At 44.1% G+C, this 24,840-nt stretch overlaps 1 protein-coding gene across 2 annotated transcripts in view; it reads right to left on the bottom strand.

The window, feature by feature from the left end:
• Window positions 1-24,840, bottom strand: part of SHC4 (SHC adaptor protein 4) — a 150,720-nt gene that overhangs the window by 85,589 nt on the left and 40,291 nt on the right. For both annotated transcript variants that reach the window (XM_045286533.1, XM_004709419.2), the window contains exon 2: window positions 12,832-12,902. In XM_045286533.1, coding sequence (XP_045142468.1) covers window positions 12,832-12,902 — 71 coding nt within the window. The remainder of the gene's footprint in view (window positions 1-12,831; window positions 12,903-24,840) is intronic.

Below are 24,840 nucleotides of genomic sequence, written 5' to 3' on the forward strand. Positions count from 1 at the left end.
GCTCTCCCAATAAATTGGCACCCAACTGTCAGTGTCTCTTCCTAGATCCAGCCTAAGGCTTGTCACTATAATGCCACCCTTCATTTCCATATACATTCGACTAGATTGTGTTTCCTTTTTTTTTTAATGAGTCTCTGACAGTGAAAATAATCATTTTCTGGAACTTTCTTCTGAGTAGCTCAGATGATCTAAGTGAAAAGGAGGGACTACCTTCTACTTGTCCAAAGATACGTAAAAACGCACACTTTTCTAGAAAGAGGTTAACGTTCAGCCCATTCCATGTGGACTGCGAGATGATGCTCTTCTTCTGAAATGATGTCTTGGAGCTCGAAGCTCTCTGAGTCTCTTCAGCTCATTTGATTTTCATTCTTTCAGCAATAAAAATGTCAATGGCTCCCGTGTGTACTCTGACATAGCTCTAGAGACTTGACCAAATTGTGGAAGCTCCTCATCCTAGAAGGTGGTCTAATCCAAGATGCCAGAACCCTTGCTTGGGAATTCTCTAGGTGTAGAATGCCTCTCTCTAAATACCTGCAGTGCCATTAGCACCTTCAAGAGTTTCCAAAGCATCTCAAGACCTGTGATCTAAGTCCAAGGAGCCTTGAAATGGCTCCATTCATTAATACATATTAATCATTTCAACTATGTCCCAAGCACTATGGCTTTGAACCCTGTCAGTCCCCTAGACTTTAAGGGGTAACCTTAAAGCCTTACGGTGATGAATAGTGGAGCCCTTTGATAGCTCCCTTGAAATAAGACCTTAGAAAGGGGCCAATCACTTCCAAGACACAGTCTGGGTTTCCCAAGGAAGAGCCCAGGAAAGCGCAGCACTGGTACTTCCAGGAGCAGCTGGTCAAAGACCCAGTCTGCTTGGTTTGTGAGATGGTTTAGAATGGACGCTAGCCACTGCGACCATCACATGCAAAATGACAAATGTAGTGTCTTGCTCCTGGAGAATATTGTCAAAGTCTCCTTGAAGTGTTTAGGATACTATAAACACTCAGAACTGACTTCCACAGGAAACCAAACAGGTACTACAGAAAGAAGGTTCTAGAACGCATTTTCATTTGGCTCTTTGCAATAAGGAAAGCCCAGAAGCAACCGCGAAAGAAAACTGCTTTATTGAGCAATTGGAATTCAATTTCTGGAGTCTCCCCAAGATACAGAGAGATTTTTAAGCCCTGAATTCATTTTTTTATTGCAAACATTTGAGGTTATGCACTACCATCCATATTTAGATATGGACAGATACCCAACTATTCTTGCTTTGTCAGGGAGCATGTGTGTGCTGCCTATTTGAGGGTATGTGTGTCTATGATAATATCTGTGCATCTGAGAATTTCTACAGATTTGTATGAATAAATTAGTAGTCTCTGCTTTGGGCTTCAGTATATTTTTAGAAACCACTTCCAAAAGTGGGTCATATTTTCCATGGAAAAGATGCTATAATTGGGAGTTTTATTCCTGTCCATAAACTCTTCAGCAAATAAAATCTAGATACTGTAAACAGCTTGTCAGGGAAGGAAAAACACAGCCATTTCATATTCTTCTGCAAATGTCTAAAATACTAAAATAATGCCCTAAACCTTATATGAAGAAACTTCAACAAGCTATGGGAAAATGGGATTAAAAGATAATGGCACTTTCCCTGTGAGCCCTTGGAAGACCTTTTGTAAAGAAGCAAAAATCTAATACTTATACACGAAGACTGAGACAGATTGGGGCGAGGGACTCGAACAGCTTTACTGACAGACAGACACAATTGTAGACATGACTACGGTGGATCAAACTATGCTATAAAATGATACCTGGCCAGTCCACCCTCCCTCTTGACCCAACCTAAATTTGCTCTAGGCTTAAACACTTCTCACTTGTTCCATGACAGAAGCCATATGGAAGGGCCGGCATATCTATGGTGCAGGATAGCACTGATGAAACACATAACTATCCTCTAGTTTGTTATTTCTTTCCCTTCCTATTATGGTTTTAGTTTTACCTAACTAATCTTGTTAGACCTGTGTATGTTCATTTGTATAATTAAGATCATTCAAAGTATGAAAGCCAAGATAGATAACCCTTCAGAAACAGTAGCAGGTGTAATGATTCCCTGAGGGTACAGGAAGAGGGGAAGAGAGGGGGGCGGGAAGCTAGGGAAGGGGGAGCTGATAGCAATGATGACTGCATAACCCCACTCAAGGGAAAAGAATAACAGAATTATAGGTGAATGGATACATTGGATAGTGTAAGATACGGCAAATATATATGTATGTGTGTGTGTGTGTAATAATGACATTAATAATGTCTAATATAATAATAGGGCTTCCTGGGGAGAGAAGGGATAAAAGAGAGTTGATAGCAAGGAGTTCCAGACGAAAGAAACTGTTTTGAAAATGAAGGTGGCAGTAATTGTACAATCATGTTTTATCTAATTGAATTATGGATTGTTATAATATCGGCAAGAGCTCCCAATAAAAGAAGCAACTCTTTAAAAAATTTTTTCTTTTCTGGTTTTTCAGATATTGTTTGTGTTCTCTTCTTTTTCACCCTCTATTTTTATCTTTATATTAGTATTACTTGCTTCTTTCTGCCTTGTTTTGTTTTTTATTGTTAATGTTTGGTTTCCCAGTTTATAAAACACAGAAGGAAAGAAGGGAGACAATAACAAGGGTTTATCAGGGACGAGGGGTGGAGAGGGTGATGGGAATGGGGGAGCAAACAATGAATGCTGGAGAGGGGAGGGAGCACTAGAAACTGATTGTGATGAAGAATATACTACTTTGTTAAAAGTGACATAAAATGGGAGTGTATGATATGTGAATTTAAATAAAGAAAACTACTAAAAAAGAAAGAAAGAAATAAAAACTGACCAAGGGTTACCATGGGTACTGGGGGACGACGTTTTCTTAGGGGGCATGGAGTTTATGTTAATGGTGATGGAATAATTTGGAAAGAGATATCAATAATGGTTGCATAACCAAGTATAATCAATGCCACTGAAATATACATGTGGAAGGTGTTGAAATGGAGACTGTTTGGGTGTGTGTATTTTTCCCACAGATGAAAAATAATTATTACACTAATAATGAGGACAAGGAAGAAAAACTGTGTTATAATTGATTAAGGTAATGACTGTACAACTCTCCTTGATATGTTTGAACCATTGATTTTTATGAAATGTGGAAGAAGTGCCAATTAAACTGCAAGAAAGAAAGTACAAATTTAAAATGGGATTTATAGACATTTAGATGGATCGTGATTTTGAGTAGAATCTGCTATTTGGTACCTTTAATAAGAAAACGTAATCATTTTGCATATAAAGTATGATAAATTAAAAAAAGATTTAGTTCTGTTAAAAAAAGACGACAAGATTGCTAAAAAGAACCTAGCAATCTACTTCTGAACAAAATGGTGCACTGAAAATCTTATGAATAACAGTGGAACACTGATCCCGTGCCACAAGGTGAGTTCCTCATGCTGGAAGGCACTCAAAACACACTTCAGAAGAACTGTTTCCTTAAAGCAGAGTAGACTTCAATGCCATGGATGGAGTAAAGCTTTCAAGACCTCCATGGCCAGACTTCTCACGAGAAGACACAGCTGCCAACCTCCATTAATAATCAGAATATTTCACGTGTAGGAAGTGTGAATCAAGGAGAAAAGGATGTAGCTGAAACAAACTAGCTGCTTGGAGACCAACACCCTCAGCATTAGCTAGCTGAAGTGCACTGGTATTGGCCATTTTGAATCAGATCATCATATGCATAGTGTACTATGCGGGTATGACTGATTGAAGACAAATGGTATCACGTTCATTGTCCAAAAAGAACATTTCAAGATCCATCCTGAAATACAATGCTGTCAGAGAGAGGATAACATCCAGACACCGACGAGAAAGAGCAGTTAACCCGATGGTCACTCAAGTTTATGCACAAACCCCTAATGCCAAAGTGAAGAAAAGGAAGATTTTTGCCAACTAATGCAACAAAAATCCTCAAAATGGGACCAAGAAGCTACATCATGATACATGGACAAAATACTAAATTGTCAAGGATTTCATTCTGTTTGGATTCAAAATCAATACCTGTAGAAGCAGTAGTGAAGAAATCAAATGATAGATTGCATTAGAAGAGCTGCTGCAAAATACCGCATTCACGTGTTAAAAATCCAAGACGGCATTTTAAGGACTAAGGTGCATGTGACCCAAGCCATGGCATTTTCTCAATAGCCTCACATACATGTGAAAGGTGAATAATAAGTGGCAGATCTGATGCCCTTGAACAATGGAGTTGCGAGGAGTATTGAGTGTATTTGTACCATGGGCTGCAGGAGAAAGAGGAGGCTACCTGACCCCACAAAGATCGACAGCCTTGGACTTCTTATATAGGGTTCCTGTGAGTTGCAAACAACTCAATGGTGGGGAGTTTGGGTTTCAGGTTTTTTGGTTTGTTTATTTTTTTAATGCTAGACGAATGAACAAATTTGTTTTGGGAGAAATACAGTCAGCATCTTCTTCGTCATTCTCACAAGTGAGGGTGGGAATTCAACTCAAGGGCTTTGGCCATCTTACCTGGTAAAATGAGGATCAGCCAAAAAACGAGGCAGACCTTCAGTGAGAAGGACTGACATAGGGGTTGTGACCATGACCGCGAACATCGGGATGACCGTGAGGACGGTGTGGACCTGGGCAAGGCTTGTCCTGCTGTTGCACGGATTGTTATCAGTTGGAAATATACAGAAAGAGTCTAAGGATTTTGAAATGCTCAACCACCATGTAACAAATAATGCTACTGAACGAGGTTCTCCATGTGATCCACTAGTTGTAATATAAAACATTTGCTTAAGACTTTGGGAAATCTTGGATTTTAGGGAAGCTTTTGGAAATTATAGAAATAGTCCCCATCATACCTTTAAAAATTATGAAAAGAAATGTGATCTAGTGTCTTCTTTTCTGTTTGTAGTGGACGCCTATTTTTTATACATCTGCTATTTCCATCTCACAAACCTCGCCCTCTTTTGCCTCTTTCTTCTTGTCCTCCTGCCCCCTTCCCTCACAGTGCAGGATTAACTTGTGAACTACCATCTTGCCACAATACAGCTCTTTCCTGGCCCTTAAAGATGATTGGTCCAGGAGCTGGCCCCATCTCAGTCTTTCTTGGAAGCTTGATACCTGGGACTGAAAGAAATTAGTAGTCACATTAGGGGGAGCCTTAGTACTGGTCACATTCATGGCATCAGTGTGGCCGCCCCCCTGCTACCGAGGCCCAGGAAGTTGCTGTGACCCCTGTGTTGCTGTCTGTTTGATTGTCCCCTCTTATTCCTTTTCTAAGCAGTACCTCCAGATCCTTTCTGGAAATGCCCCAGTTTCTTCAAGCCAAGCATAGTCAGTTCCTGTTAGTCTTTAAAAAGACTCTGAATAAATAAACCTACAGAGACTAAATGCAATTAAAATGCATCTCATAATTGTTTCTCACTACCTTGCACTACTAAAAACCCTAAGAATGGTTTCTTTGTTTCAAACCAAAGTAATATCACTAGGAAACATTAAGGAAAGGATTTGAGGACAGAATGCTTGGATTGGAGCCTCAGCAAGAAAGCCATGTGGCTCAGGACTTGTCAGAAACCTTTTCTGATCCTCCACATTCCCCACCCTAAATAGGGAAACTTTAGTCATCCTTTTTTGGGTTGATTGTGTGGTTCAAATGAGAACAGGATGCAAGGTTCTGCTCAGTGCAAAGCCAACATTAGCTATTGTTAGCCACTCTTTGGCTTAGCCTGCTAGGTTGTTCTCAGTTGTTCTGTCCTGCTAAGAGCTAAGAAGGGGCTACCATGTGCTCCTTCCCAAATTGCCTTTGCTTGAGACGTGCTAGAAACACAAGCCCTCACGGATCTCTCTCCTACTGCCTTTGCAACCTTTCGTCCAAAATAAAACCAATTCATGGAACACTGAATATGCCAAACACATAATTCATCTAGTAACTGTACTTCTTGATCTTGCAACTGTTTATTGAAGCAAATATTAATGGTGCACCTGCTGTGTGCAAGATACTATGCTGAAGACTGAGCAAAAAGTAGCTGACTGGTGCTATGAGAACACTTCATCAACTGGAAACAATTTTCTCTTGAAATTGCTAGCTATCTGAGGACTTCTAACATGAAATTAAACTGGTTATTTAATACTATAATGCTGCCAAGTGAGCTCTCAGTCTTAAATAGATTGTGAGCAACACATGGAGAAGTGACCCTTGGTGGTAGTTACATAATCTGCTGTCAATTTGAGACTTGAGAGTGAAGGGGTGGAGTTTAGCCTGTCAATCAGGTCACAGCTTGATGACCTCATTTGGAGGTGCTAAGGAGATAAAGAGCTCGCTGGAGGTGGGACACAGGCTCACTCCCTGCGAGAAATTTCTGAGATATGCCACATGGAGCCACACTGATGCAGCCAGAACCCTGGAAGCTGTAGGAGCCACGTGGAGACCCCTGCCAGCGCTGAGATGCTTCTACCGTCACTGGATCCACAAGACTTTCCACCCACTGGCCTGTGATCTTCCTGCATTTGGCATTATTGCATGGCTGCATGAATCTAAAGAGGAATTTATGGACTAGTATTGGACATATGGGCTAATATTGGACTTTATGGACTTGATCTGGACTGGGTTGGGGTGTTTTCTTAATGTACAATTACTCTTTATATAAAGCTCTTTCCTATACACATAAGCGCCCATGAATTTGTTTCTCTGGTCTACCCAGAATAACACACCCTTAAAACTAGAAAAGGTGGTCCTTGTCACACACACACACATACACACACACACACAACCTAGCTATATCCAGGAAGATGGTCCAGACATCTGTGCATATGTGACAAGAAATGCTTGCAGTTAAAGCAGTGGCTGCCAAGGACACGTCAAATGTAAATGTTTTATTGCAGTGGAACTAGTTCTAACCAGCTGGTTGACAACATGAACCTTGACCCTGAGATGCTGACCCTTACTAGACCTAACTTAATGTTCTTTCCTGATCAAAGGACAATTAAACTCTCTTAAGCAATCGTGCGATATAGTAGTTACAAGTCAGGCTGATAACTACAAGGTTAGCAGTTCCAAACCACCAGCTGCTCCCTGGGAGGAAGACAAAGATTTCTACTCCCAGACAGAGTTACAGTCTCCAAGGTTCCTTAAGGGGATGGCAGAGGAGGTTGGGGAAATGAGGAGCTAAGAAAATGAATACAAGGAGGAAGAAGTTGTTCTAAAATTGATTGTGGTGATGATTGCACAACTCTTCTAAGAACTGTTGAATTGTATGTTTTGTGAGTCAGGTGCCAATAATACTGGTAAATCTTTTTTTAAAGCGTCACAGTGTTGGGAGCCACTTCACCGAGTCCTGTAAGGTCACTACGAGCTGGAACGGACTTGATAGCAGTGGGCTGGGGCTTGAGGTTAACCAACCAGGTATCCACTCGAACCAGAGCTCTCTTTGTAAACATTTTTATTTTTATATAACAGATAATTAGTCCACCCAGCAGAACCAGCGTTCTCTTTAAAAAAACAAAACAAAACAGACTTTAGCAGAACCACCATGAGCTGGAATTTTACAATTTTTGATATTTTGATATCAAATATTTTGATATTTTTTTCTTTAGCACACTCCGTAAATTTCTCCAATGGGGAGTGTTTTGCTCCTAATTAGCAAAAGTTAGTAGTCTAGGACCTTGACTCCTCTCCCCCTGCTCGTCTTTCTTTATTCTTGATATGGGCCATGAGGGTTGCAGCCCTTCTTCTCCTAACTCCACGGTCTAGTCACAAGTCCACGCAGACTCCACCTGGAGACCACCTACTGTTCACAAAGTCCAGGTTCACCCAGTGATGTTCAAACATGACTGCAGCACATCCCATACCGACCACTGAAATAAAGGTCAGCCTGTTTTCAAAGAAGTAGCTTAATTCACTACCTAACACCCATATTGCTGATCCTTGCTTTTCCTGCTAATGTTCACATTTCTTAGAAGCGGTGGCAATATTTTTAGCAAGCTTTCATAAAACGTTCCACTGTGTCTGCATGTTGGATCTGCTTTGCATCTTGTGGTACGTACACACACACACACACACACACACACACACACAAAGTATGCATTTCTCAGTAAAGAACTGCCTTTAGTGTCCTTCTGAAGCCAATGAACCAACATTTCAAGATAATGAATTAAATTTGCAGAATCACTGTTCATGAGCAATAACATTACAAACAGGAAATTAGTCCAATTATAATATCCTCTGAAATATGATCCCTGCTTCCTTGGTACTTTACCTAGTACCAAATCACCCGAACAGCCTGCTTACTGTGTAGAACAGCAGCTGAAAACAAATGCCGCTAAGACTTTATCCACCAAGGAATAGGCTAGGGCAGACTCCGAAACCACAACATGCAGAACCTTATGATCCGCTTGAGAAATGACCCCAAAAGGAGAACTCTCCACCTGTTCTCCATCAATTCCCCATCTTTTCATCACAGATCCCAGGACACCAGATACAGGAATGGGGCAAACCCACGGCCCCTGAGGGCAGATCCTGTGCTGGGGACCATTCTCACCCGAGCTGCTCTCATGCCCAAATATGAGTCACACAAGTGAGGCAATATGTATCGAAAGAAGAAGAGAACTAAGATACAGATAAAACGGTCCCTTCCTCCAACTCTGCGTCCTGCTGCGGTAAACGATGCACTGCAGGATGGGAGGAAGTCTGGCTCCAGCTCCGTGTCATCGAGTCCACTCTGACTCGTAGTCACCTGGGGACACAGCAGAACTGGCCTGGTAGGTTTCTGAATCTGTCAAATTCATAGGTTAAGTCTTTCCCAGGCAGAAAGCCTCATCTTTGTCCTGCAAAAAGGCGGGTGGTTTTAAAGTGCTCAATCCACTACCCTACCAGAGTTCTCCAATTTTCTGATGGCTCAAAGTGTGAAATTCAGATGATCCAAGTTCAAAGCCAATTCCTATCCAGTTTCTTGAGCTATTCCTACTTTGGGGCCTGAGGCAGGGTCCCACCTAGACACAAAGAGGGAAGCATTCATGGGGGCAGAGATTTGTTCGCCTTCGCTTTGTGAAATAGATGCTTGTTGTAGAGAATGGGATGAGGCTCTGAGTGTTGGTGATATGGTTGGTTGGTTGGTTGGTTGGTTGGTTGGTTGGTTGGTTGGTTGGTTGGTTGGTGAGGTCAAATGGGGTTAAATGATTTCCTTAGTTTTGTTTTAAATTTCATGATGAGGACATTTTTATAAGAAAGAGCAAATGGCTAAGCCATCGCATCATTTTTCATTTCCTGCCCCTCGTTATTTCCTTTTGACTTGGTTTTCTAGCCATTTTGAGGATCTCTCTGGCTATCAGTCCTACTGAACTTCTTCCTCTTTACTATCAGGAAAGAATTCCTCCTTTGCTATTTTGCATGCATAACTTCTCTCTAAAAACTGGGGTCTGACCAGACTCAAGGGATGGCAATACCTTGTTATCAGATAGAGAGTAATGTATAGTTAGGTTAAAATGTAACATCTTACATGACAACCCCCACCCCCGCTGACCCAAAATGAATCATTTTGTTTGTTTGTTTCTTTAAGTGAAGGGGAAATACACATGGATGGAGCCGCCAATGAATTCCCTGGGATCAGAGACCAGGGATGTGAATAGAGTGTATTGGAAAGTGGATTACAGCAGATGCAGCTAGGCTGAAATTTAACATCTTATCGTTTGATTTCCCCTTTGACTCATTTTAAAGTTGTTTTAATGTTCAGTGTTTTGTATTTCCTTTTCGATTGAGTTTTTCTCTATTTTGCTTTGTCAGTGTTGTTGGCTTTTTTGTTTCCTTATTTTTGCTGTATGGAATCCAGGATGGGTGAATCGATAGGGATGGAACCTGGGTTTATTGCTTCTCAGGGATGTGGCAATGGGAAAGGGGGAGCTCATGACAAGGAGTACAAGATTGACTATGGTAATGATTGCACAACTCTTCTTGATATGATTGAATTTTATGATATGTGGATTAGGTCCCAATACAGTGTTTTAAAACTTTAATTATAAAGAAAAACAAATGCAGCCCCACTGCCCGCCCCTTTCTGTAAGTATGTGAAAAGGAGGGAATGCGAAGGGAGTTTGGCTGGAGCGCCTCCTCCTCCCACCAGCTGCACCGCCCCTGTACCATACCGCACGGAGAACATGGTTGGTGTTCTAAGACTGTGTGGCTGTGCAATTTCTGTACATTTGCAATTAGAAATAAATATGAAAGACTTATTTAGCTATTTAAAAAATGGGGGGTGGGATTAAGTCTGATCTCCAATCCTGGACCCTGGTGATGCAGGTCGTTATGCACTGGGCTGCTAACCCACGGTCGAGCAACTGGAAACAGCCAGCCAGTCCTCAGGAAAGAGATGGACGTTTCTGCTCCCCTGTAGATTTACAGCCTCAGAAACACACAGGGGGAGTTCTGCCCTGTCCTATAGGGCTACTAGGAGTTGCAGCTGGCTAGATGGTTGGGTTGGGTTGGGTCTTGTCCCGAATCAGCCAAGACGATCAATGCCTCGGGGAGAATTTATGAAGGAGCAAGATCAAACCCTTCCCAAAGGGCTCCCTCGGTGGACAAACCTGTAGTCCAGTCTGGTCAAGGTGGAGAAGTGTGAATAAAGCTTTCCAATGGGTGTAACCGCAGAATTAGTGAGAACATAAACCATCTTTCGTCTTTCTTTGTAATCTGCTCTCTTTTCAGTACTTCTGTGTTCTCAGGCCCAGGGATTTAACCTCAAGTAGATGAGTCCTTTGAAAGAAGAGTTCTTCATAAAGACCAGAAGATTCCAGTCCACGTTAGGCCTCTGTTGACCCTATTGGTGCCTCTTAATCATGGCGTCTCTTTTATTACCAGGAATTTCATGTCGTTTCTCTATTATCTGGAATAATGTGTTAACTAGTATGGAGAAGGTGAGACTTTTACCATGAGTGGGGCATCAGTTGTTGGCATCTGTAGTCAAAATTAACCACACTAGGTATCAGGATCCACACCTAATTTATCTTATGCTTGATGGAAAATGTCTGGAGACAGCTGCCAAGGCTATATCTGTGGTCACACACACACAAATGTTCTTCTTTTAGGAATCCTAATTGGCCTGCTTTGAAAAGTTCTTCCCAGACTAAAAAGAACTAGGAGGTAAATGAGGAAACTGTAAATGTAGAAAAATGTTAAATAAGAAATTTTGAACCCTGGCTCAACAGTAATGTTTTAATGATAACATCTATATACCTGATAATAAAGTAAATTGCATGGTGACTGAATGTCAAAGAAGCATACGGGGAAGAAAAACTCAAAACTCACAGCCATTGAGTCAACTCTGACTCATAGTGATCCTATAGGACAGAATAGAACTGCCCCTTCGGGTTTCCAAGCCTGGAAATCTTTACAGGAGCAGAAAGTCTCAATATTCTCCCCAGGAGTGGCTAGAGGATTCGAACTGCAGACCTTCTGGTGAGCAGTCCAACAGATAGTTCACCAGGCCAGGGGAAGGGAAACTAAAAGAGGAGGAAGAAGGAGTATTTGGGAGATAACGTTGGAAGTAGAGGTTGTAAGGTTAATGAACCATTTTCTTATTCTGGTCATGTGAGAACTGATGACATTATCTACTCAAGGGCAGGTACACTCATATGTCTTTGAGGTACATGATTTATTGAGTGTGCCAATCTAATGTTAAGGTCAGAGGAAAGCTTAAAGAAAAAATCCTGGACTCAAAGAAAATGCTTCCATTAAAGTTACCTATGAGGGAAAAGCTAGTGTTCCATAATAAAAGCTAAGCTCAAATCTACTTTCAAACTATACCCTAAAACTGAGAATCTTGAAGACTAGTTTCAAAGATCACCTTCACTTACAGCAATATGTGCACACACCAGATGGAAAAATTCTTCGATTTTTTGCTTACTGAATATTCTTTGAAATACCAGCAAAGAACTCATTATTTGAAGGAACCTATTGGTGAATTCTGTGATGATACATCTTTTGCTTCAGTAAATTTAGATTTTTTTGAAAGGTCGATGTTTCTATCTGACCCGTCTGCCTTGTTGCTTCTGGTCAAGGACCTAGGTGTGCTGCTGAGCCCACAGAGCCCCAACACATGACACTTGGAACCTTACACCATCTCCCTTGCTTCAGTTTTCCTGGCTCAGTCTTGGTACTCTTCTTTCCTCTCATTCCATCCTTGCCTTGAACTTGGCCTTACCGAACCATAGCTTGTATTTCTGCTTCTGACTTGAGCTCTGCATACCATTGATTCTGGACCTCCCCTTAATTTGCCTGAGGACACCTCTGGAAAAGGCTCATTCTGATTCACCCTTCTATCCATCTCCCCGAACCAGAGGCTTTTATGCAGGTAAACAAGGAGTGGGCATGTTTTAATGTCAAAGATGTCATCAATGATCAGCATTTGGACTTCCTGGCGTTGAAAATTCACTCCAGCTCTTCTTTTCAGCTACCTCTTGGACAAGTCTGAGGTTCGGTGAGGCCCCTTCTTCCAGACACAATATGAAATATTGTTTGCACCTGGGGCGCCAGCTCAGGCTGCATCGTCTTACCAGCAGTCCTCATAAGGAACACAGACGCTCTCCCATCTGGTTGGGAAAGATTTCACGCAATGAGCCACTCATCCACACACCAAAAAACCCCACTCATCCAAGGACACTGGGCCATGTCCTACCTTCCAGCCATATAGATAAAATTCTATAATGACTTTGAAGGCTTGCATTACGTTTCTGCAGGAGAGACTAGTGTGACTTTAAGGTATGGCTCTCAAAACCTTCCATTTTTGTTCTCTTACCTTGTTACTTGGGTTCTCATTCCAAAATCCAGTGACCTCATTGACTGCAGCACTTCAATACAGCCCATGTACTGGAAGAAGAAAAGAAGAAGAGGAAGTAGGGGGGCAAATAGCACAAAGATGTCTCTTAGCTTCATTGTGGTTTGCTGGGAAATACCTTAAATCAGAACCTGATAGCAGTTCACATTTGCAACCTCAGTCTGCCATGAATATTTCTGACCACTAATGAAACACACACCCTGTCCTTCAGTTCTGTGATAGAATATTTGCAAAATGCAAATTGGCATCTAGTAGTCACAAGACTAAATGGGACTTCGGCAGTTCAAAGTATAACCAGGGTGGGGCCAGACCCTGTACATTTGAATGTTGGCTCTACCCCTTTACTAATTATAGAAACTTGCAGACATCATTCAATGTCTCTGTCTCTCAATTCTGTCATTGGTAACATGGGAGCTCAGTCAGGATTGTTAGGAGAGTGAAAGTCTGTCACACATATGAGGGTGGGGCTTCAAGTAGTTCATGGAAAATGTCCACTGTCTTTAATCTCATTTTTTCAGGATCTTGTTGAAGCCCCCTTGCACAAAGCACTTCGAACAGTGCCCCGCACAAACAAGTGACTCAAGTTTTAGAAGACGTAGAAACAAGCATGAAAGAAATAATACAACCCCCTACCTTGTAGAACATCAACTCTTCCAAGAAGATCAAGCAACCATATAAGTGCATGGAATAAAGAACTTAGTCGTGCAAGAACTCTGTAAGCCATATACTTGGAGGGTTCGGAGGGGGGTCAAGGTCGCTTCCATCCGGGCTGAGTGAATTCAACTTGAACATAGAATGCTGGGAAAGGACCCGTGGCTTCTAAAGGGAAAAGATGATTTGTATGGCATGTGTCTGCAGTGGGGAGCCACAGACGGCAGCTTGGCGGGGAGGGATATGAACTCTGGTCTGGGAGGCATTCAAGGAGGCTCCAGAAGGGAGGTGAGAAAATGGAATGAAGAGACAGTAAGTCAGCAGCCACGGGAAGATGGGCTAACAAGTCAGGAGGCTCCTGCTGAGCAAGAAATAACGGGGACATTGACGGCAGTGGAGGCTGCACAACGTGAGGGAACGGCGTGCTTCCAACGGCCCATTTTCTGTTACATCTCTTTCACCACAAGAGAACAGGAAGTAGTGACAGCCTGCACTGAGGAGGGGGATCGTGGCACCAGGAAGGAGGGGACAGATTCAAGCAACACCCTGGAAATAGATGGGACCCGATTCGACTCCTGATTTGCTATAGAGAATGGGAGGGCAAGATGAGTCAGGGATGACTCCGACAATTTCCAGCCAGACTAGCCGAGAGCAGAGCAATGCCATTAACAGAAACAGGACGGCCCGGCCAGGGGAAGATGATGACTTGGTTTGGGACCCATTGACAAGAAGACACTGGTAGGTGGCCAGGAAATAACCAGCTGGCAGTTGAAAAATGGATTTTAGACTGAAGTCTAGGGAGGCCAACCCTGTAGTCTCCGGAGCAGCTTTGCGAGGTAAGGCCGTGGGAGGACATCCTTTTAGCACAGCTTTAGTGAACCGGGGAGAGCGCTTCACAGAGAATTGCCTTGGCCGTGTGATAAGAGCCAAGAAGGGATCGGCCAGCTCCCTGGAAATGACAGTCTTCCTGACGAAGCTTCCTATGGAAGCCTTCCAGCCCCTGCTTCTGCTTGGAAATGGCAAATGGCCCGTGGAGCCTCCTTGGACACCACTTGTCGGCTTTCCAAACGCATTCTGCAGCCTCAGCATCGTAAGCACGGCTCTCCTACTGTTGGAGATGGCAAACCGCCTCCATGGGCCGGGCACGGGGGTCAGGCACGACTCATCTCTGCACCTCTAGCACCGACATGGGACGATTTGGGGATGCTGTCTTCTGCCCCTCACACTGAGCTTTCAAAGGTTTGGCTACCACAGGGAACTAAACGGTGTCTAGAGCTTTCTGGGCTGTCAATCATAAGCTACAGCACAGTGATGGAACTTGTCTGCTAACCGAACGACTGTGATTCGAGTCCACCCAGAAAGACCGAGCCAGCTACTTCCTCTTTTTTAAAAAATCATTGTGTTGGGGGCTCGTACAACTCTTATCACAATCTATACACACATCTGTTGTGGCCAGCACATTTGTATATTTGTTGCCATCATCATTCTTAAACCGTTTTCTTTCCACTTGAGCTCTTGGTATCAGCTCCTCATTTTTTCCTCTCCCTCCTCCACCCTCACTCCCTCACGAACACTTTATAACTTATAAACTATTATTATTTTGTCATGTCTTACACTGTCCAATGTCTCCCTTCACCCACTTTGCTGTTGTCTGTCCCCCAGAGAGGGGGTTATAGGTAGATCATTGTGATCGGTTCCCATTTCTCCCCAACCTTCCCCTTACCATCCTGGTATTGCTACTCTCATTATTGGTCCTGAGGGGTTTATCAGTCCTGGATTCCCTCTGTTTCCAGCTCTGATCTGTACCAGTGTACATGCTCTGGTCTAGCCGGATTTGTAAGGTAGAATTAGGAACATGATAGTGGGGGGCGAGGGGAGGAAGCATTAAAGAACTAGAGGAAAGTTGTATGTTTTGTTGGTGCTATGCTGCACCCTAACTGACTTGTCTTCTCTCCACGACCCTTCTGTAAGGGGATGTCCAGTTGCCTACAGATGGGTTTTGGGTCTCCACTCCGCACTCCCCCTCATTCACAATGATATGATTTTTTGTTTTTTTGATGCCTGATACCTGATCCTATCAACACCTTGTGGTCACACAGGCTAGTGTGCTTCTTCCATGTGGGCTTTGTTGCTTCTCAGCTAGATGGCCGCTTGTTTACCTTCAAGCCTTTAAGACCCCAGACGCTATATCTTTTGATAGCCAGGCACCATCAGCTTTCTTCACCATCTTTGCTTATGCACCCCCTTTGTCTTCAGCAATCACGTGTGGAAGGTGAGCATCATGGAATGCCAGGTTAATAGAACCAAGTGTTGAGGGAGTGCTTGAGTAGAGGCCCAATGTCCATCTGCAACCTTAACATTAACCCTATAAATATATGCACATAGCCATCTACTTCTAAAGAGTCTACCACAACCCTCGTGGAGCACAGTTCTACTCTCATACATACGGGATCATGATGAGTTGAAATCAATTTGGCAACACCTGGTGGACACACATAGAGTCCCCAGCAGTCAGTGGCAACCGGTGGCAGTTCACCAAGCCCACCTGAGGATGACTAGGAAACACATTCCAAAGGCCCACACTCAATAAAAAGGGGCCCTGGTGGTGCAGAGGGTACACATTGGGCTTTGATCAAATGATCGGCAGTTCAAAACCACCAGCAGCTCCTCGGGAGAAAGACTGGGCTTTCTACTCTCGTGAACAGTTACAGTCTTGGACACCCACAGGGGGGTTGCTTTGAGTCAGCACTGTCCTGATGGCAGAAAATCAGACTCTAAACGCTCCGTGTAGAATAGCTCTGAATTGGAACGGACTGTACTGTAGTGAGTTTGGTTTGGGGTTGGAAGCTTCACGTCCCGGGTGATTTGGTTGCTAGGGCTGTTGTTAGGGGCCATAGGTCAAGTTGGCTCTGCCCCACAGGGACCCTGTGTACAACACAACAAAACAATGCCCAGTCCTGTACCATTTTCACAATGGTTCCTGCGCCTGAGCCCATTGGTGGATTCCAGGTGGATGGAAGTTTCCACAGCCCCACTGCCTGCTCTGGTTTTCCCCATCTTTTGGTGCCTCCTTGGCTCCTGCCATCTGATTTCTGGCATCTGTTGCTCTGGCAAAAATGGACCTGCCACACAGTCTAGGGGACAAATCTGGGTAACATGCCCAGTTCCCCCAAGAAGTCGTGTCTGTCCAGAGGTGGGTGTCTTTTGCTCCTTCAGCTGTACGTCACGGATCTCAGAAGAGAAGATATTAACCAGCCTATCAATCCACCCTTTTTTTGGTTAACATCACCAACCACCTACATTGATCACACTCAGCCAGAATGAGTTTTCAAACATGCAAATAGATCCTTAAGGCACTCCTGCCTAGGATTCCTAGCATTTATGCAAACACACGCCTTCTTCAGACCCTGGCTCTTGTTGATTGTCTGGCCGTCCACTTGGCTGCCACCGTGGCCTCCTTGCTATTCCTCAAATGCACCAAACTTGTTTCAGGCACTGGCTGTTCCGTCTGCCTAGCAGCTCTTTCCTCACATTCTACAGACCCGACTCCCATCCTCAAGCTTTATGTATATCCAAATGTCTCCTCCGGAGCCCCTCCTGGCATCACCCTTCATCACACACCCCAGTTGTCACCTTCCCGTCACTGGTGGCAATCAGGATCGCTTGTCCATTTGCGTGGTTAGTCTCTGTCTCACTCCCCTTGGCTGTAAGTACCACGGGGTGAGAAGCTTGATCGTAGTGCCTGGCACATGGCAGGTGCCCAGTGAATGCCCGGTGCGAGAATGAACAAAGCATCTATTGTTTCCCTCCAACTGCACCTTTAAAATTAGCAGAGAGAGGGGCGAGACGGAGCCAGCAAAGGCCTGGCTTCTCCGTCGGGGAGAATACATGAAGAGAGCAGACCGAAGACCCTTTCTGAATGAGATTCAGGAACTACAGGCTAGGAGGATGCCTGTAGAGGTTCCAAAGGGCTTCATACTTCCTTCCACGGTGATTTCCTCTGTCAGATCCCATCTTGGAGTGTGGCAGCCAACCGCCTAGATGGAGGCGGTTTGGAGGGGAAGTGGGAAGCTAGGGAGACTGTGTCCTGCCTCTCAGAGAGTCCAGGGGGGAGGAGGGAAGGGAGAACTCAAATGGCAGGGATTTTACAAATGAAAGGCTAACAGGTCCCAGGACTGAGCAGAAAGGGCGCAGCTGGGGCTGAGATGCTCCTATCGCCTAGGTGAAGGAGAGCAGGCAGTTCTTCGGCCAGAGGAAGGAGTGCCAGATGGGATTCGCAGGCGGGGAAGAGGGAGAGAGGGACTCTTCCAAGGGTCTGTTCTTAGTCGCGTTCTCAGCAACAACCTCCTCGTGTGCTTCTTTCTAACGCAGACCTACGCCCAGCTTCCTTTCTCTCCCTCTGAACCCCCATTTCGCTCCACCTAGGGGTCCGTGGCGGACACTTCCTATGGGCTTCCCCAGGATGCCACCGAACGTCCTGGCCCAGGGTGGTGATGACCGGGAGGAGGTTTCCCTCCCACCAAGAGGAAGCCACTGGGCCCAAAGCAAAAGGAAGAAGCCGGTGCTTCATTTTTGCCACAGATCACCCGGATGGCTGGAAGGGAAGCGGTCTCATCCAGGGCTCCCACGCTCCTTTCACTCGGAAACCCCTCCGGAAACCATCGGTCCCCTCCTTGGGGTGGCATCTGGCGGCTGCATGAGCAGACAGTGAAGGAGAGGATCGTGGTAGGTAGACATGGGGAATGACAATACATTTCATTCATCTATTAAATGTAGGTCGGCGTAAGACAAGGTCCCTGCTGCCCCATCAGGATGGAAGAGCCCTGGGGAGCCCCGGTCTGTCTTTCCTTTCAGGGAGGTCAGTCATTGGGACTAGCCTGTTGCAGGGACATGCCTGGCTCAGTCTCTGCTGAGACTAAATCAGGGTGAGTGCTTCGGATCTGGGCTTCCCTGCTGGGTGCCTTGTAAGTCAGCCCTGCTTCATTCACAGAGGAAGCGGGGAGAAGGGGGTATCCAGCTGACTGATGCCCTCAGACATCTCCTTTGCTCTCTCCAAGACAAGAAACACGGCGACAAGACTGGTGGCTGCAATGGGGACGCGGATGTGAGTCAAAGACGCTCTGGAACTGCAGGAAGCGGCATGTGAGGCAGAAGACACTCCCTAATTCCTGAGCCTGGGACAAGAAGAGGACACGGAGCACCTTTCTTTAGCGGCATGCCAGGTTGGGAAGGTGACAGGACGCAGACAACCTTCTCATTCAGCACCTAGCAGACGAGTTGCCAGTGGCGTATCCACTCTCCCAGCCCCTTCATGCCCCAAGGCAGTAATACTATTTGTGTACTGTCTGAGCTTCACCCACTTGCTCCCAGGGAGAGGTGAACGGGCTATTCACGGCCATGGGTATCTTTGGCTCTGCATTCCAGACACGGAATGCCTGGGGTTTTCAGAGAGAGGGAATGACCGCCAGTTTGTGGGAACTCTTCACCCTGTTTCACAGAATTACGATTTCAAGCAGAGCACCTAAGGGGGATGGGATTGGTGGGGAGGGATACCTACTCTCAAAAAAGAATGTCTCCAGCAGACACGAGACACTGTAGGCAATGGTTACCTCTGGGTTTTCCATTTCACTTACAATTCCATACTGCTTATAGGTACGAATGGCGGGCGCACACTCCGCTGCTAACCGGAAGGGGGAGGGGGAGGTCTGCCCATGGGCACCTCAGAAGAAATAGCTGGCAGTCCACTTCCAAAGAGTCAGCCGGTGGACACCCTGGGAAGCTCGGATCTGCTCTGGCACACGTGGGTTGGTGTCACAGTTCTTGGTTGAAAGGTAAAATCGTGTTTATCACATAATGTACAGGAACCTCCGTGTATTCATTAGGGCTAATTTTCCCCCCTTCCTTAAGATATGCCTGGCCCAGTGCTAAGCGTGTGGGGGAATACTGCTCAGGAGAAGGTATGAGGCAGGGGCCGCGCAGTTGAGAAGCTAATAATGAGAGTGAGGAAACAGGGAGGAATCACACTCTGAGGGCATCCGGAGGCTGAGACGGCGTGCCATCAAAGGTGATGGGATCAGGGTTGGCTTCCATGCAGCAAATGTTCGACACTGGGAGAAGCTACCAGTGTGGGTGGCATGAAGACACTGCCGTCTTGCCTATCTTAAAAAAAAAAGTGCCTTCCCTTCATAGCCTTGAGATCTCATGTCTGCTTCCTTACTCTCAACACGTGCCCCAATGCTGCTACCTCTCTTCTTTCTGCCTAGTAACGTGAATCAGAAAACTTAACTCTCTCTTTCTCTCAAGCCCCATCAGGAGATGGGCATGCTCCCTCCGATCTTCATTCAATCTCTTTTATCTGCCTTGTGTCCTCTCGCCCAGCCACACGTCTTACCACTCTAGGTTAAGCACCTTCTGGGTCTCCTTAACAACACAGTGCATGCCCATCATACGCACGCCCCGTGTACTTCAATGCAGCGATCCTCATGTGACACACTATAAGAGATCGGTCCCTTCATGCATCCCCTCAGCCCTTAGTCTGGGCACTTTAGAGAAATAAATCCACAGAAACTCATGTATAAGACAGAGTTTTATACAAAGATTAAGAGCACATCAAGAAAACATCCCAACCCAGTGCTGCCCAAGCCCACAAGTCCAACATTAACCCATATGTCCGACACCAATCCAAAAAAGTACTCCTCCATCTCACAAAACAGACTCAATGATGCCGACTGCAGGAGGAAAGCCGAGTCAGTGAATGTGTAAGCATCTCAGCGTGGGCAGAGGTCTCCACACGGCTGCTCCAGCACCCATCGGCGTAGGTCCATGTGGCTTCTCCTCAAGGATGTCTTACAGGAAGTGAGCCTTGCCAGCTAAAGCAGGGAACTGGCTAAGGCAGCTGCACCCTGGTCCCACCATCAGAAAGCAAGAGACCCAAGAACTAGAAAGGCAAGGCTCACTGAGCCATTTATCCCTCTGCCCTTCAATTAACCTCACATGTGTTTATTGGCCCTCAACCCCGACTCAAACTAGACTCTGACCTTAAACTGCCCCTGGAAAAGAGGACCTTACCTATAAATAAAAACAGAAATCCAAGACATTGATTCTGAGGCTTGATCTTCGAGGTACTCAGGTATTGGGAACTTAAGGAATGACAAATATCTTTTACTCTGTCTGTGCCTCATCCTATTACTGACTCTACAATCCAACCCTTCATTAGATGGGAATCTCCGTTGCCCCCACTTCTACATCTGTCTCACAGACAGCGCCTTGCTAAAATGCATATCGGATGTGCTATCCCTTTATCCTATCACAATGTCTAATAATTAAGGTATTAATGAATGAATAGGTCAGTTTTAAGAAAGTAGGCATGTTGGGGCAAACCTGGAACCACTTAGGCAGTCCCTGGTTACCATTTAGGAAACAGCTCTTAAAGAAGACAAACATCAGGCATTATGTGTGAAATTTCCATCAGCCTACAAGTGAACACATTTCCAAAATTAAGGAAACAATGCCATTTCTAAATAGAATTAAAATGATAAATTGCAAAGAAATAATTTTTAAAGGAGTGTAAAACTTACACTCTAAAATTGCAAAGCATTGTAAAAAATATTAAAGATCTAAATATGTGTTCGATGTTCATGGGATAGAATACTCAATACTGTTAAGATGGATACACTCCTCAGCATTATCAATACCCAATGTAATCCCTATCAAAACCCCAGCGGGCATTTTTCAGATACTGACAAGCTGGTTCTAAGACTCATATGGAAAATCATAAGAGCCATAGAACGATAGAGGACTCATACTTTCTCACAGGAAAATGGATTGCACAGCAACTGCAATCAGGACAGGGTCGTATTAGAATACGGATAGATACATATATCAATGGCACAGAACTGAGAGTCCAGAAATAAACCTTCACATTTACAGTGAAGTGATTTTCACAAGAGGGCCAAGACAATTCTAGTGGATGATGTCTTCTGAAAACAGGATGCTGGGATATCCCACGTATAAAAAAAAAAGGAGAAAGAGAAGTCAGGTCACCTACCTGACACCATATACAAAAATTAACTCAAATTAAGTCCAAGACCTATTTAAGAGTTAAAACTATAAAGCACTCAGAAAAAAAGCATAGACACACATCTTCAGGACCTTGGCTTAGGCGATAGTTTAGTAGCTATGACATTGAAGGGGTAGGTGACCAAGGGAAAAATAGATCCGTTGGACTTCATCAAAGTTTACAATGTTTGTCTTCCGAGTATGCTATCAAGATGAAAAGGCAGAATGGGAGAAAATACTTTCACATCATATCTCTGATAAGATCTAACATAGCATCTAACATAGACCAATGGAGCATACAACAGGTATTTGTTAACAAATTAAATAGGGAGGAGATGGTCTCTTTAGTAAATGATGCTGGTTACATTTAATCTCCATTTGCAGAAGAACGAAACAGGACTCATAGCTCACTCCATGTACAAAGGAGAGAGAGAGGGAGGGGGAGAGAGATCTCAATGTGGATCAAAGGCCTAAATGTGAACCCTAGGGCTCTAAAGCTCATTAATGAAGAAAAAAATCTAGGGGTCCTAATAAATTACCACCAAACATGAGGAAAAGCACAAACACAGCAGAAGACAAAATAGATGGCTGGAACCGTCTAAACATTAGACATTTGTGTGTATCAAAAGACATCACCGAAAGAGTGGGAAGAAAATCCACAGCCTGGGAGAAAATCGATTGACAATGACATCAGACAAGGAACTAATCTTGGAGAAGTTATGGAAGACTTCAACAATTCCACAAGAAAAAAAACCAACTCCATTTTTTAAATGGGCAGAGGACATGAACTAAACATTTACCCAAAAAGACATTCTGGAGGAAGGTTTGAAAAAATGCTCATAATCATTACCCATTCAACAGATGCACATCAAGACAACAGTGAGATACCTCCTCGTGCAAGTATTAATAACAAAGTTCAAAAACTGAAAGCAAGAAATTCTAATGAAAAGTGTAGTGAAGAAACTAGCTAGTGCCCAGCTATCCCAAGGAATGGCATTTGCAGTTTTAAAGGCATCTCTTCAAACCAGCATCCATCTAAATAAGGCATCAGTCAAGTCCACATGGAAGAAGCATAGCAGCCTATGTGATCCAAGGACTGCAAATAATAAAACCAAAATCCAAAGGAGGGAATGGTATCAGAGCTTAGATTGTGAACACCCGGATTGCAGAAGGCTGTGGATAACAGAGAAAGCCCCAAATCCATTTTCAGGGTCCAACCACGGACTAAGCCTCCGGTGAATCCCCCCTGACCATAGTTGAAGGATGTAAATAACCTTGTTATCAGACAGCGTGCATTGGGAAGTCAATTATGGCAGACTTAAATGTAATATCTTATCCTTGGATCTCCCTTTGACCCATTTTAAAGTTGTTTCCATTTAAGACAAAACAAAAAAAGTAAAAGGGAAAATATATGTGGATTAAGCCTCTGGTGAATTCCCTCTGACCATAGACCAGGGATGTGAAGAGCCTTGTTAGCATGCAGAACGCCCTGTAAAGTGGATTAGTGCAGATTCAGTTAGGTTAAAAGCTCAATTGTAGGGCATAGAGCCCCCATCAGGACACGCCAAATCAGAGGAGCAATAAAAAAAAAAAAAAGCTCAATTGTGTTATTTTGTTTTGATTCACTATAAATATGCTCTAGTTTTTAATATTTTCTGCTTTCCTTTTGATGGAGGTTTTATCTGTTTTTCTTTGTTGCTCTTGTTAGTGTTGTTGTTTTCTTGTTTTTCTATGAAATCCAGGATAGGCAAACCTCTAGATTCATCTACTGAATGAATGGTTCCTTAGGGCTACGGCAGGGGAGGCTGGGGAAGATGGGGGGCTAATAATGATGAGTACAAGAATGAAGAGAATGTTCTGAACATGATTGTGGTGATGATTGTACAGCTCTTCCGGATGTGACTGAACTACTGAATTGTATGGTATGTGAATTATATGCCAATAAAACGTTTAAAAAATGCGACTGAGGGTGTGGAGAGACTGGAACCCCCATACACCGCTGGTAGGACTATAGAATGGCATGAGCATGATACAAAGCAGTATGCCACTTCTTTAAAAGGTTGGACATATAAATACCATATGACCAGCAATCCCCCTGACTGGTATCTATCCTAGAGAACAAGAGCTGTGACATGAGCAGATACATGTACACCGTGTTCACGGCACAACTGTTCACAATAGTGAAAGGGCAGAAACAACCTACACGCACATCAGTGGAAGAAAGAATGGATCAAGAAACTGTCCACATACACTTGATGGCATCCTATGCCACACTAGAGTAACACGCATCGTCTGTGAAACACCGCATCATACGGATGAGCCTGGAGGACATGAATGACTGAAATCAGTCCATTACAAAGAATACTGTGTAAAGGCTTTTCCTCTGAAAGAAGCATACCTTGATGGTTACCAGAGGTGTGTGTGGTGTGGGGGGGGAGGTCAGGGGGAACAAGTGATAACATGGGTTGAAGTGGAAGACAACATATAACAAACGAGACGTTAGTAAAATATAATGGAGGCAGGGCAAGGTATTAGGAGGTTTGCAAGAGTTAAAACCAACAGAGGCAAATACTGATAAGCACACACACAATCCTACATAGTGGTGATCTCTGAGTGGGTGCTTACCTCGACAAGCAGGCTGAATGGGTGTGGGGGTATCCCCACAGGTATATATAGATTTGACAGAGGACACTTTTCCATGTATGTTTACTTTTGCTGCAAATATAGCCTGGAATGTGGTGGAGCACACAGGAGGCAGAGTTATGAACACTTCTTAGACATAAGCAAACTCCTTGAAGGAATAGTCACTGGAACTGGAAGATCAGGACTCTAGTCTCAGGGGACAACACAGTCCATTGGCAGAGTTCGCAATGACACTGTTATACCTCCTACTTGAGTGGGTAGCAAATGGGGTCTTCAAAGCTCATGAGCAGCCAACTAAGGTGCGACCATTGGTCTCTCCCTAGCTGGAGGCAAGAAGAGTGGCAAACATTGAAAGACTGATGGAAACAATTATTTCAGAGAACAAATGGATCCCTCAGACATCAGTTTCCACAACCTTGAGTTAAGAACAAGATCATATCCAGCTACCACTCATTAAAAAGATCGCATTAGGTGCTTGACACAATGGATCAATGGATGGATTGTGATCAGAGTTGTACAAGCCCCCAGTAAAATGATTTTCTTAATTAACCCATAAAATAAAAATAAAAAGGGTTCCTACAGCTTGAATATATATATTCAGAATTGTACAACTGTTAT

The sequence above is a fragment of the Echinops telfairi genome, unplaced genomic scaffold, assembly GCF_000313985.2.
Source record: "Echinops telfairi isolate 266 unplaced genomic scaffold, ASM31398v2 ScPeMD7_8;HRSCAF=38, whole genome shotgun sequence".
Taxonomy (NCBI): Eukaryota; Metazoa; Chordata; class Mammalia; order Afrosoricida; family Tenrecidae; genus Echinops; species Echinops telfairi.